The 14,970-nt window shown below is 43.9% G+C and overlaps 1 protein-coding gene across 3 annotated transcripts in view; it reads left to right on the forward strand.

The window, feature by feature from the left end:
* The window catches only part of Myt1 (myelin transcription factor 1), a 62,812-nt gene that overhangs the window by 20,049 nt on the left and 27,793 nt on the right, over positions 1-14,970 (forward strand). For all 3 annotated transcript variants that reach the window (XM_028774053.1, XM_028774054.1, XM_028774055.1), the window contains exons 3-7: positions 4,995-5,049; positions 6,110-6,140; positions 9,862-9,924; positions 10,699-10,946; positions 12,119-13,006. In XM_028774053.1, the coding sequence (XP_028629886.1) occupies positions 4,995-5,049; positions 6,110-6,140; positions 9,862-9,924; positions 10,699-10,946; positions 12,119-13,006 (1,285 nt within the window). The remainder of the gene's footprint in view (positions 1-4,994; positions 5,050-6,109; positions 6,141-9,861; positions 9,925-10,698; positions 10,947-12,118; positions 13,007-14,970) is intronic.

A 14,970-nucleotide genomic window follows, 5' to 3' on the forward strand; every position in this document is an offset into this window, starting at 1 on the left:
TCCCAAGGATACTCCTGATCTTAGGGATAGTGTCTGTGTCTATGCCCATGGTTTTGTCCACTAACCTTCTAATTCTACAACTTCCTACTGACTTGCTCTGTCTGATATCCACTCTCCAGAGCAGATGACATCAGAGCTGGGAGTCAAGATAGAGAGTAACATGTGGTATCCATACCTGGAGGTCAGATGCTAACCTTTTAAAAAATATTTTAGATTCACTTATTTTATGTCTATGAATATTTTGCCTGCATGTGTGCTTGTGCATGATGTGCGTAATACCTGGTACTTGCAGAGGTCAGAAGAGGGCATTAGATTCCCTGGAACTGGAGTTACAAAGGATTGTAAACCACTGAGTGCTGGAAACTGAACCTGGGTTCTCTGAAAGAGCATTAAGTTCTGTTAACTACTGAACCATCTGTTTGGTGTCCAGATGTCAACTTATTATCTGACATGTTGAAGCTTTGCATTGAGTGTCTCAGCCAACACCTAGACATCCAGGATAAGGGGCAGTCCGGGTACAGATACAAAAGACTATGAGTAAAAGGCAGAATGACATCTCAGGGTACTTGCATTTTACTATTAGAATATACTATTTTTCCTTTATGTCTGGTGATAGAAATGTACATTTAGCAGGCCTATTATGGTCACTTTGCTAAGTACTCAGACTCATTTGATTCTGTTATCGGTGTGATGAATATTATCAACACAGTGTACTAAATATTATGGTAAAATATTATTTATTTCCATTACTGAATTTTTGACCTCTCTCACTTTACCGTACACAAGCTCTCAGGATTCCCCCAAGAGACATGGGTGTCAGATCATATGGCCATGAAAGTGACTTGAGCTAGGCTCTGAGCAAAGTAGTTTCTGTAGTTGCTTGGTATCCTGTCAAAGTGAAGTAGGAAGACTCTGATTTCTCCACAGCCCAGGCACAACACGCTCAGAGGATTTGAGCTTGCTGTGAGCTACATGTGACTGTTCAGAATGTAGGTTCTGGTAATGAGCCTGGGGCTGACACTTGGGCCCTATTAGCAACACTAAGGCTTTATAACTGTATCAACTGTAAGCCAATTTCCTTTACTTTGGACAGACCTCTGTGAGCTCAAGCCCAGACAAGTAGAACTACATAGTGAGTTCCAAGATAGCTATTACATGGTGACACTTAAAAAGGAAGAAAGAAACAAAAAATTAAGATGAAGAATATGCTAGTAGAGGAGGGAAGATGTGAATGGGCTGGTAGGCCAGAACTGAGGGGTAGCACAGGTGATCTTTGACAGAGACTAAGAGAAATAGCATGGGTTAATGACCTAAGATGTCAGATGAGTAAGATGAGGAGCCAACAGGAAGAACCATGAAAGTTGCCCATATAATAAGATCAGTGAGGTGCTCACCCTCTGAATCCAGCACAGTTAAGGTAGTTGGATAGCTTAGGACCTCACATTTGTGAAGGTGGGAGCTCTCCTAAGCACAAGATGGGAACCTTTCAGGAAATGAGCTGGTTAGGAATAGAGATGTGGTCAGAGGGATGGCAGGGGTCTGACCATTGAGTTTGTCTATCCAAAGGTGCTCTTGGCTTCTGAGGATAACTGGCCTCAATCCTGAGGTGTCTCTCGTGGATAACCTTAGGTAGTCACTTGTCAGATCACTGTTCCTATCCCTAGTCAGGTTCTCAGTCTCTCAGGGATCAGCAGGTTCTTCGTCTTTGTGTTCACTCCTGAATGCCCATTGCCTTTTTAGAATGATGTACAAAACTCCTAAGGCCAAGTCACCTCCATTGGGGTCAAGTTTCAGCACAGATTCTGTCCTTGGGTAGTCCTTGAATATCAGGCAAGAGGTGGGTAGGCAGCCCTTCCATCCTGGAGGTCGTGGGCAATTGGCTTCAGATGTCAAAGTAAAGGTCAACAAGAACCAACTGGCTTAGGGAATCCCTATGCCTCTAGAAAACTAAACTCATGATTATTATTTCCTCTCCCTGCCCTGTCTTCTTTTTTGAGACAAAGACTCATAATATAGCTTTGAGTGGCCTAGAAATTGATATATAGACCAGGCTGGCCTTGAACTCACAGAGCTCTGCTTGCCTCTCCCTTCCCAGTGCTGGGATTAAAGATGTATTCCACCATGCTTGGCCCCATTGTTTCTTCTTAAAGACCAGCTATTTGTTGTTTTGGCTGTGTTGAGTTCTGAGTTTATTCCTCAGACAACCAACATAGAGCCAAAAGTAACCTGCAGGTTTGGAAGCTGCTTGTTGTGTTTGATATTTTGATACTTGACTTTGTAAAGGTTCAACACAGGTAGCTCAATTTGGCAAGTGAGTTTGAAAAGGGGCTAGTAATTGTGTGTAAAACGCCTGAATGACTAGTCTTGCTTTTACTAAAGCAATACAGAACAGTTTGAGGCAAAACCAAACCAAAACAAAACAGAACAAAACAAACAAATACCCTCCAGTAAGACTGCTTTTAAGATAAGGAATCAAGTTTAGTGTCTGGATGGAGACACAGTTCTCTCAGGCTAATGTAATAGCTATGACTGAATACAATTTGTATTTGGAAATTATTTTCTCCAATTTTCCTATAGAAGGTAAAACTGATAAAATGTCAGAACTAAAGATGTGCTCTATCAGCAGTATGACATTGATGTTAGAGAAACAGAGCAGATGTTCTTGGGAAAGATCCCTGATCTCATAGTGGAGCAAGATTATCTGTCTGAACAAAGGGACCCTTTCACCCTCAAGGCAAGAGGCTATTGAGTTATGTATGAGTTGTGCAAAAACAGTTCCTGTCTGTGATTGGAAGAAATAAAAGGTTTATTTTGTTTTTGTTTAAAAAGAAAAAAAACAAACTAAGGGAAAATTGAGAAGCACCTCATTGCCTTTGCATCAGTGCGTTGTGCCATAGGCAGGGACCATTCCTGTATGGAACAGGCAGGAAGTCTTGGAATCTGCTGCCAGGCTAATTAGTCAGTGAGTCTTGGCAGTGATAGGCACAGTGCTTCCCTGAGCATGATAGCTTAATGGGTATACTACTTATAGGTAAGATGTCTGTAGACACCTTCTGCAGTATTTTGCAAAAGAAAGCATGCGAATTTCTCACACACTGTGCCAGATGCCTCTACAGCAGCTACCACTGTAAATTTCAAAAGTGAGAGGAGAATCACCCCTTGGCATTGACTTCACAAGTCATCCAGATCCTATGAACACATTCTCATCATATTAAAGAGCCTGGCTTCTCTCCCACAAGTTAAGGAGTTTCCTTCTTAAATCAAAGCTATGCAAACTGAAGAGAACTTCTTGTACATTGAATACTTGATGTAAGTAAATCGAAAAGAGAAGGTGCTCAGGACAATGAATGCCACAGCTGTTAGCTTCATCAATGGGAGCTCACAGTTTGCAAGCAATGCCCATTACACATCCCTGTAACCCTCTCTATTCTCTGCCCTTTGAATAATTTATCCACAGGAAATCCAAATTGCCAAGGCATACTTTAATCTAGCAGAATGCCTGCCAATTTCCTTGGGAAAAGTGACACAAAAAGCTATAGATTACATTTCAGCTGAACACAGGCATGGGGCAATCAGATGTATTGTGTGCCCTGCCTCAGAAAACGTTGTGCACTGGCTCAATGTAATCGACGTTTGAAGGCTCATAGATGTAATGACGTCCCTTTGACACCTGCTCCTCTTTTTACTTTAAATGTGAGCCATTGGTCCATGGGGAGCCTCTGCTTTAAAAATAGAAATTATAGTAATTGTCTCTGTTCTATGGGAAGGCTATAATAAACACGTGGCTTATGGCATTATGCTCCATACCCTGGAGCTGACAGGTTGCATAAATTACCCTGCTTTTTATTTTTCTTCTTTAACAAATTATATAGATCACTGTATGCTATACTGCTGCATAGGAAAGTTCACTTGTGAATTTCATCTGCCAACTGAGGAATTAATTCTGTTTTCTTTTTTCCTAGTTGGTGAGGTAGAGGTTTGACTCTTGCCATTCTCTTCCTTCTGCAACATATCCCATTCTCTTACTTCCCTCTTTGCCAAACCACTCACACAGAGCTTTGTTGTCCTGATGGAATCTATGGTCTGGGACAGATGTTGATTTGCCTCCTATCTCTTCTGACTGTGGAGACAGGTAGTAATTCTTGACTGGCCAGTCTTCTGCTTGGGTGTACACCTGCCCCTCCTAGTCCTGTTATCTGTGAGAAGATTGTTTCCTACATCACAGGGTTTGCCAGTATTTTATCTATTCCTTCAGATTTGCCATGGTGACACAAGATAAGGATTCACCTGGGGACCCTTATCCTCAGATGTGCCCTATCTATGGCTGTCACCTTCATAGTAGCTCTTCCCTGGTTTTCTCAAAGGATCATGTTATGGGAAGCAGCCTTATGGAGACTTCTCTAGGTGAGTGAAGATTCTAATGGACTTGGCAGGCCAGAAGCCAGAGGACACCTCAGTGTTGGTCAGGCAACCAATTTCTACCCATATGACACTAGTATATTAGGAACATTAAAACATGTGCCAAGTAGGAAGAAAATGTCCATGGAAGCCAGGCCCTGGGCTATGTTAAACGGACCCAGTCCCATCTCCAGTAGTTGAATCTATGGTCAGCAACATGCCCTGTACCTCAGTACCTGCCTGGTAAGGTAAGCAGTGGGTGTTACTCTTTGTGCCAGGAGCCCCTTTTATTATAGAATACCCATGTATATGAGGCTTTTGTGGGTAGATAGGAACAGTAGAGCAGTGTGGGTGGAGCACTGTGAGGCACTAGGAGGTATGGATGAAATATCATTAAGCCTGGTGGTCTCTCCTCAGCAGAACTCCCAACACTCTCCCAACTTGCTTCTTTTGGTCTCATTCTTGTTATTCACAGACAATCTTCCTCCCAACAACAAGACTTAAGTCAGAAAATGACTAGATGTTCCTGATGGTTTAAGACATGGCAGATGCTTGCCCTGGATGGTTCTTAACAATGTGGTTGTTTTACTTTGCAGATGAGCTCAGAAAGTGATGACAAGCGAGCCCGCACACGGTCTAAGACCCTCCGAGGTGAGTGCCAACTCAGTCTGGCCTGGTCTCCATCTTTGGCAGCTACCCTCTCTGAAACTGTTGATATAATTAAATGCTCAGCTTCCTGATAGCCTATAGCCTATACTAGGCACCTGGGACTTTAGGGTTCTTCGTCTGTTCCTTGATACAGTATTTAAGGGTTTCCTGAAGCCCTTTTCAGCCGTCATACAGACTTGTCTCAGGCAGATGTGTGGGGACAAGTACAGTTCCACAGAGTAGGGATAGCAGAGTTCAGTCAGAAAACTGCTTCATTTGGAAATAAAGGGTCCCTGGCTTTCAGCCACCACTGGCCTTTGGCCAGTGGCCCCTTTATTTCCAGAGATCACTGTTGGTGCTGTTGAGGATTTGAAGGCTGTTGGGTGGACTTGGTAATGGGTGGATAAAGATACACCCTTCCCAATGCTGGGGAAGATAGGCCCTTTTCATTTTATTAACACTAAGCCTTACCTGCTTAGCCATCCCCCTACCCCACCCAACTCTCTCAGTTGGAGCTTCTAGTTGGGCTTCACAGGGTATCCAAAAGTTTTGAATATGTAAGCATGGCCTATTCTGGTTGGATTCTTGTATATCTTGTAGCTAGTTCCCATCATTGTGACCAGCCCTGTCTTTGTTGGGCCTAATCTTTGTGCAACTTAATCTGGTAGGTAATATATCCTGCCAAAAGCTGACATCTATCTGCAATTACAGACAGATAATACCCTGAGCTTGAGGGTAGAGAGACTATCAGGTCTTCTCTGAAAATCTGGGGTGTGTGTGTGTGTGTGTGTACGCGTGTGCACTTGCGTGCGTGTGCACTTGTGTGCATGTGCACTTGCGTGCGTGTGCACTTGGTGTAGGGATCCCAAACCAAGCACTTTGTTAAGGGGGCAGCTTTCTCTATTAACCTCAAGGGAAGTTTTTATAGGTCAGCAAAGGGTGGGCATCTTGTCCTTGTGAGGGTGCCAGTTGTTTTATTAGGTTTGTACTTTTAGAGAAACATTCATCTGAAAGTCTAAGTCTTATGAATGTATATTTCTGTTTTTCTCTTTATCTTTCCCAGGACCCCCAGAGACCACAGGTGCAGACCTCAGGTAAGAAAGTATTCCTATTTGCATGAGCATTGTTCACCATCTTTTTGTCCATAATGTAATTTTTATAAAAATTCCCATAAACTCTTGTTTTCTCTGAGGAAACAGCTTTTCTTTGTGACATATCTTGCTGTCTATATTCAACTATGCTCTTTCTCAGCTCCCAATTGGCCCTATCATAGGTCACCCTCACACTGTTCTTCTCTACCATCTGGACTGTCAACATGGTCCTTAAAACCACAACAGGTTGCTTTTGGTTATTTTTGCATATAATGATATTCATTTATATGTCTACATGTTTGCTGTCCACCATGCCATGTGGGGATGATCTATAGTCTGCATGGCTCTCACTCACTGGCTGACTATACATAGGCTATGGTGGGAGCATTTTTATTTTTTGAGACAGAGTCTCATTGTGTTTTCCTGGATGGCCTAGAGCTTGTTATATAGACCATGATGGCTCCAAACTCCCAGAAATCTTCCTATCTCTGCTTCCCAAGTGCTGTGATTAAATGTGTGTGACACCATCTATTGATATGGGATCATTTATGTGTCACCAGCACATGTTCTTTACTTCTCTAAGGGTCTGTTTACCAGGACAGTATAGCTCTAATCTGAGAAGCAGGCAAGACCTCTATTTGGATGGGGCTCACACTGTGGGGTGCCAGAATAGAGACTGTGACTCACAAAGGGCTTGTTGTTGTGGTTTGGGAGAAGAATATTATGTATGTGTAAATCATGATATTAGATAAACTTATTTGAATGTAGCTCTGTTTGTGGGACTCTTCATGGATGATGGATTTATGCCCCTTGGCTCAAAATTTCTCAGCTTGCAATACCCTTGTCCCTGGGTTCCCCCATAGCTTAGACAGAGCTCTTAAAATGACATTTGTTATCTTGGAGGCTGAAGAGTGGTTGCTACAAAATTATCTGAGGAGATTGGATTGGAATAAGCAAGATTCAGTGAGGCCTCTTGGATGTCTATAAAATTTCCTATGTCTTAAATTTAACCCTAGCTTTTAAGAGAAATAGATTTAATAGTTTTCCTTCAGCATCCTTGAAGGAACTGATATACATTCCAGTTTGTATTTTGGTGGAGTTCAACATCCATTACAGGACCCCAGAGAAGTTTTGCTGAGGCAGAAGTTGAGGAGGGTTGGGATCAATATCTTAAAGACTATCAGTGGGCTGGTTAGGGTTGACCTAAATGCACCCTTTTCTTAAATGTACACCTTTCTTCATCTGGGGTCCTTCCTCTTTGAGCCATAGCCAGCTCCTTTCCCAGAGGACAGGTGAGTACAAGATTCCTATTGCCCTCGTTGGGGAAGGGAGTCAGTCCCTTTAAAGGGGAAGTAGTTAGATCTTGGTGCTTTAACCTGGGATTTGGACTCTTCCCAAAATTGGGTTCTTAGGTGCCTGAAGCTTGTCTTTTGACTTTCAGAGCCTCCAAAATGCCTATTGAGAGGTGGTCATCAGCCAGCCCTCAGCTCTTTACCTGTTCCATCTGCTTGTATCTCTGATCCTGGCTTCAGTTACATGAGACCCAAGATCAAGGGATTCAAAGACTTTGCTTTTGAGTGCTGATAAGCATACCCAAACATCCGTGTTTACCTATGAACTCCTATAATTGCCTCAGAGCATGCATGAACACCTATGACTATATGTGCATACATGGCACAAAGTGTGTCACTTTGGGCTTTGGCTTTTCTCCTATTTTTATAGGAGACGCAGGAGGCCTGGAGGTCTTGTCAATCACTCACTTATGCCCAACTCTAGGAGCCATTAACAGATGAAACTGCACATGAATTTTCAGTGTGCTCTAAGTACTCATATATGCTCATGAGATTCTCACTTGTTCTTTTTGTTTTTGTTTTTTGAGACAGAGTTTCTCTTTGTAGCTCTTGCTGTCCTGGAACTCACACTGTAGACCAGGCTGGCCTTGAACTTGTAGAGATCCACCTGCCTCTGCCTCTCAAGTGCTGGGACTACAAGGATGCACCACCATACTCAGCTTCTCATGTGTTCTTATAAGTGGACATTGATGCTAGTTGTACTCCTAGGTGCTTTGTGTGCTCACAGATTACCTTGGGAGGCTCAAGACTGATATCTGATCTCATTACACTATCTGAAGCTCTGGCTGGATCTCATGTCACTCTGCTTGATGTTTCCTGTTTCTATGTCTAAGGAGTTTCCAGTTTCTGTCCAGATGGCCTTGGCAGCTTTATGAACTCATGCTCAGAGCTGGGTGGGAAGGTACAGGCCCACCTGACTGGGGACCTTTTCTGTAATTTTCTGAGTTGGGTATCACACTTACTTGGAACAAATGACATGGGGACAGTGCCAGTGCCCCACAGGCCTCCACAGCAGCTGTTACCTAATTGCCTGATTAAGTGATTAGTTGACTAACTGGGACCTCAGCTTCAAATCCCAGTAACAAGGAACTATTTGTGAAAAGTCTCAAAGCTAGTTCTTGAGAGAAAGCAAATGTGAGCCCAGATTTTACAATAGGCTGGCCAGGGTTAGAAATAATTTTCCATCTGAAAAAGAAATCTGATAAAATTCTTTTCTGCTTTTAACTTCTGGAAACTATTAGGAGTATCTGAGCAAAGGTGGAGTGGCCCTTTCTTAGGTCCCAAAGAGCCACTCCCTACCTGCCTCCCTTTACAGACTTTGAGAAGACATGCCAAATTTTAGGAGAACTAATACTAATCCTAGATAGAAACTCTGGTCCACATTGGCAATTCTGCTAGAACTGAGTTCTTTGTCTCTACTTTCAGACAGGTTTGGTTCCCTTACAAGGGGCTGAAATCTAATATGCTCTCTCACATGGCCTCACAGATCATCTTGTTTGTCTACAGTACCATAAATTAGTGGCAGTTTCATGCACCCACAGAACTCTGAACTGTGATGGATTCTTGCTTTTTATACCACATAGGTGCCCCTATAACTGTTCTAACCTGAGAATTCCTATGAGCCTCTTGGCTGGGCCATGCGGTCAGTGTTAGTGCTTGTGTTTGGAAGTTTTCACTGGTTTGGTGGTGTTGATGGCTAAAGGTGAGGAACTTCTGAGGGTCTCACTTCCATTCTCTTGTACTTACCATCTTGGAACAGGCCTGGAGTTGACCTTCTCAGTACATCCAACCAGTTTTGTACCAGGCAGGATTGGCATCTCTTAGTGCATTGTCTCCACTGACTTTCTTTCCTATGTGGAAGCAGAGACCAACACCAGGCCATAGGTACTAGAACAGGGTCTCTCTGAAGAGCTGTGGTTTTGGCTTGATCTACACAGACTCCTTCCTGATTGCAGCCCAAGTCCTACTTGGTAGAAAGGGAGAACAGATTATAGCCCTGGAGGCTGGAGCATCACAGTAACAGTGATGAACATGAAGAAATTCAATCTCTGTGCTCTGGACTTGGTTCAGACAAGTGACGAGACCCCTTTAGAGAAGGAACTTGCATCCCAAGTCCCCTGAAAGCTGATGGAATACCTGTTTTGGAAAAATGAACCCATCCAGTAGATACCCTTGTACAGATCTTTAATTAAACACAGTCATAAAGTTGTAACTAGCTATTCACTTGTTTAAATGGGCTGAATTATTTCACTACTTTTTAGCAAACTGCCAGAGTTCATCTTAAGATGAGCCATTTGGAGACCCTCTTTTGCTCTTTAGGGTGAGACTCAGGTTCTGACACCTAAGGTGCTCTCTCCTGCTTTTTATTCCAGTTGTCCTACCCCAGGATGTACTGGTTCAGGACATGTGCGGGGCAAGTACTCCAGACATCGAAGGTAAGAGGCCTGCCAATACTCTCAAAGACTCCCAGGAAGGAGGTTTGGGGTTCTCTTCTCAGATATGTTTTCTTTTGTGGATTAAAACCTTTCTGTTCTGACTGACTGCTGAGGCCAAGCTGACCTAACCCTTCTAAGCCCTAGTGTCTTCCCACTGGTTCCTGTGGTGCCTTCACCAAGGTGAGCCTGGCCATGAGTGTGAGATGAAGGGTGGTAGATTACATGTCCTTGGTGCCTTTGCTTTTTGCTTATTGGCTTGGTGCCAATATTTTGGGTCTTAGATATATTTGTATGGCAGAGCTTAAAGTAGACCTCGTGCACATGAGAGCTACATGTAAGCTACAACTGTCAGCATAGTCATTCCCCATGGTCATTTAGGTTTTCCAGGGGACTGTAGTGTTATATTCTTGGGTGAGTATAGGTGTGGAGGTCTGAGGGAGGAGAAGAAAAGGGCCAGTAAGGGAGGAAGTAGGCTGAGATAAGCTTGGGGTACATGTGGGATGGTGGTTTGGTCTGAGAAGTGGCTTAGAGAGTAGCAATCTAGGCCAGTGGGGCCTGAATCCTCATTCCATATATTGGACTTGGCTCTCTGTAATGCAATTTAAAACACAATCAGAAACTTTTAGATGTATGTAATTTGATGTAAGATTTAAATACATTAGCATTTGAAACTTCCATCTGAGAATGGCTATAGAAGGAGAGACTCTTAGAATGACCTCCTGGATATTTCAGGGAGCTAGCCTGGCTTTTGGCACCATCCATCTTCCCTTTCAGCTTACAGAGTTGCCCTCTGGCCAAGAAGAGAAAACTGGAGGATGATGAGACTGAGCACCTGGTATCCAAGAGGAAGTCACACCCTCTGAGGCTGGCTCTGGATGAGGGCTACCGCATGGACAGTGATGGTAGTGAGGATGCTGAAGTGAAGGATGCCTCTGTTTCAGATGAATCAGAAGGACCCCTGGAGGAGGCTGAGGCTGAGATGTCAGGACAGGAGGAGATTCATCACCCACAGACAGCTGAAGGTACTATATTGCTCTTTCTCCTTTGAATAAAGGCTGCTTAGTGTAGCCCTGGAGAATTGCAGCCTGTGAGGGGGTTGGGGGAGCTTAGTTCAGTGCAGAAAGCTGTCTTGAGAACAAGGAATGTCTTGTCCTGACATGTGCAGCTTCCAGGAAAAGAGGTCTGCCGGGGATGGAGGCGGGGGTGGGTACTATAGTATGTGTGAACACTCTGTGCTGGGTAGAGATGGGAAAGAGGATCTGGACATGTGTCTTGCACTCGCATGCATTGTCAAAAGTTTGATTCTGAGGCAAGGACCCATGTGTGTGAGAAATAGACAGACAATACATGTTGTGCCTCTGTCTGTGGGAAGCTCTTAGGCAGAGCCCATCCTTCCTGGCCCATGAGAGTTGACCGGGCTGGATCTACTTTGTTCTCAGACACCAAGGGCAGGTACTGATAAATACCTCACTTCAGGATGAATCAGGATTCTGAAGGTGGGTTGCTCATAGAAGCCAAGAGAAGAAAGAAGGCATCTGAGAGTCCTCTGACTTCCCAACCTTCTGGGATCAGCTGACTTTAAATGGTTGAGATAGAGTTTTACTGTATTTTTGAAGCAATCTATGTTGAGCCCTCACTAATTTCCTTCTTGGGACTCAAGTGAAGGCATGGCTCATGAGATAAAGCAAGTTTGTGTTCCATGTAGAAAAGACCCACAACTCTCCTGTGTCTTGGCATATTATATGGTAGGGCTGGCTCCTACTGTTGCTAAGAACACTAGTTCATGAGTTCCACAGGACTAGTGTGTAGTAAAGGTCTGTTACTATATTTAAAAGCTTTAAACTTATGTCCTTTCAAAATATAAGTGATTTTCAATTATAAAATGACTTTTCATCTGATTTTTTCTTTAAATTCCATTATATAAAATGCAGATCTATCTGATTTGAGAAAATAAATGATGGAATAGGAATGAACTGAAAAATATCAAAGTAATCTAGCTAAAATTGATTCCCCCATGGTTTTTGAATTCAGGCAGAACGATGGCTTATGCTTCATTTCTATGTTTTCTGGGCTACAGGGTTGAGGGTGGGCAAGTGGGGCTAGGTGGAGGGTTGGTTACTGTTGACAGCAGAGACCTGGAAACATTCCCACCATGCACTTTTTAAGGCCCCATGGTGTTTCTTGTTTTATGCAGGAAAAAGACTCATCAAGCCCCATTTTGGCTCCAACCCCACAAGCAGCCCTTCTGGCTTCTCCAAGAGCAGCTACAGTAGCTACCAGGGGATCATTGCAACTTCCCTGCTAAATTTGGGCCAAATTGCTGAAGAGACCCTTGTGAAGGAGGATTCAGTCTCAGTAGCTAAGTTGGGCCCCACTGTTGTTCATCAGCTTCAGGATGAGGCTACAATGGGGGCCAACAGTGATGAGGGTGAAAAGGACCTATTTATACAGCCAGAAGATGTGGAGGAGGTCATTGAAGTCACCAGTGAACGTTCCCAGGAGCCATGCCCCCAGTCTCTGAAGGATATGGTTAGTGAAGAGTCAAACAAACAGAAAGGGGTCCTAGATCATGAGGAAGAGGATGAGGATGAGGAGGATGAAGAAGAGGAGGAGGAAGAAGAGGAGGGAGAGGAAGGAGAGGAGGAAGAGGAAGAGGAGGAGGAAGAGGAGGAGGAGGAGGAGGAGGAGGAGGAGGAGGAGGAGGAAGCAGCTCCAAATACCATCTTTGGGGACGACACCTCCCATACTTCTGCCCAGAAGGCTTCCGCTGAGTTCCAAGGCCCAAAGCTATCCAGTCCTAAACCTGAGTACTCAGTCATCGTGGAAGTTCGTTCTGATGATGACAAGGATGAGGATTCACACTCCCAGAAGTCAGCAGTCACAGATGAATCAGAAATGTATGACATGATGACCCGTGGGAATCTGGGCCTTCTGGAGCAGGCCATTGCTCTGAAGGCTGAGCAGGTGCGAGGGGTCTGTGAGTCTGGCTGCCCACCTGCTGAGCAGGGCCATCTGGGCCCAGGAGAGCCAGGGAAAATGGCAAAGCCCCTGGATGTAGTGAGGAAGAGCTGCTACAGCAAAGGTAGGCGAAAGTGGCCTGCTCTGATCACCTCACCCACCCTGTTATCCCATTAACATGGACATCACCTCAACTGAGAGTGCAGACAGAGACTGGGAAGAAATATAGTTTATAGCTTATAACCCCATATTGACTGGATTGGGAGGAAAACTGGAAAGCATTTGAGGACAAATAACCTCAGAATTTGGGTCAAAAAATTGAGGACATGGACTCATACTGTTTCGTGTATGGTGATCTGTAGAGACACATGGAGCTGAGATATGTGAGAAAGGACTAAGTGGGGGAAAGTAAGGAAGATGGGGGGCAGATAACCCAGTTACTATGCCATTTAGTCATAATCTTGTCACCCTGGCCTAAATCTGTAGCAGAGATTGTCCAGTGACTGAACTTGACATTTGATGACTTCAACCCTTGAAAACTGTTTTTAAGGCCATATTTGATCATCCTCAGCACTTTCTCCATGGAGTTATGACCTCCAAGTTGACTTGAGTCATCTCTCCCTTGCTCCTTCGGAGGTCACAACCTGTTGCTAGCTCTGCATTATCCTTGGATTTGTCACTAAAGTCTGGATTTATGGGCAGAATCAGCTAGTTTCACTGAGTAGAGGGTGGGCAGGCTAGTGTAAGGGATTTGGTCTGGATTGATATAGGAAAGAGACTGGAAACTGAAGTCAGATCTAAGGATGAACTTTGAGCAAATGTTATGGCCATAGTTATAACATGGACACCAAATTTGTATGGCAGGCTGGCCATGTGCTGCTTGGAATCTGTTCTTCTCAAGTATCTTCTTGCCTCAGAGCAGGCACATGGAGCTTCTTCCCATGAGAGTCATCCCCACAATGCAAGAAGGTCAGGCCTTAGATAGGCCACCTTTGAGTTACCCTGGATTTCCCTAGGCTTGATATCTCTACTCTAAGATCAAGGAGCTGTCCTGACTTCAGTCTCCTCTTTCTCTGTCCCAGGCAAAACTTTGTTCTCTGAATCAAACTCTAGGCTCTTCTTCATCCTGGTTCCTGGAAGGGATAGATTAAGCTAGGGAGGGAGAAGTAAAGGGAGAGAGAGAGAGAACGAACCGGTGTCAGGAACTGAGGCGTTAGGGAATATGTATGTGGGGAGCCCTGGGAGGTACATGTGGGTCATGGGAATATATAATGAAAATTATAGGAGTAAGAATTCAGCAGGAGTTTGGTGAGACATGAGGACACACTTTTTGAGACTACTCATGACTGTGAAGTAAGATCAGAGGACAGATTGATTGGGAACATATTTTCTGGGTGAAGTAGACATGGAGGGTGGCTCTTGAGGTGATACCCTTAAGGTTAAGTCAGACTAGAGTAACCATTTGAAGGTATGTAGGTTGAAGGTGATACAGATTTACAATATGTGTAGGAGCTTGAGTTTGTCAGACTTTGGGTCCTTAGAAGAGATAAGGTTTTGATGGGACAATGAATGCCTGATATCACCAAGCCTAGGTATTTGAAGAACTTTCACCTTTGGCTAAATGTCAGGGGCCAGGTGTAATTCAGGGTTAGAAGTACAGGATATTAGTACCTTTAGACTACTGGAACATGTACATATTGACATGTGGAAGGACAGACAGCAAGACTTTTGGGGCTCAGGCAGGTATTTGGCACAGATTTGAGTCCATTAGCATATCACTATTTGCCTGGATTGGTAGAAATCTGACTCCCTACACATTGAACTTGGAGAGACTGAGCGGGCCTACTCCCCTCTGCTGGATTTCTGAGCTTGGCTCTGGCATGGCCTATCAAAAAGAAGTTTCTCTGAGAGATCATAAGGACCCCCATTTTCTTCTGATCTCCACACTTAGTAGTCAACATGTGCCTATAAAGATGAGGTTGGCAACTGAAATTTGGAGTTTAGTTTTCTGCTTAGGTATTCATTATGGATATAGATTTAGATAAGTCACATAATCTGTGTCTTACTCATTTTATCAAGTATTGAGGA

The sequence above is a fragment of the Grammomys surdaster genome, unplaced genomic scaffold, assembly GCF_004785775.1.
Source record: "Grammomys surdaster isolate TR1022 unplaced genomic scaffold, NIH_TR_1.0 238, whole genome shotgun sequence".
NCBI classification, from domain to species: Eukaryota; Metazoa; Chordata; class Mammalia; order Rodentia; family Muridae; genus Grammomys; species Grammomys surdaster.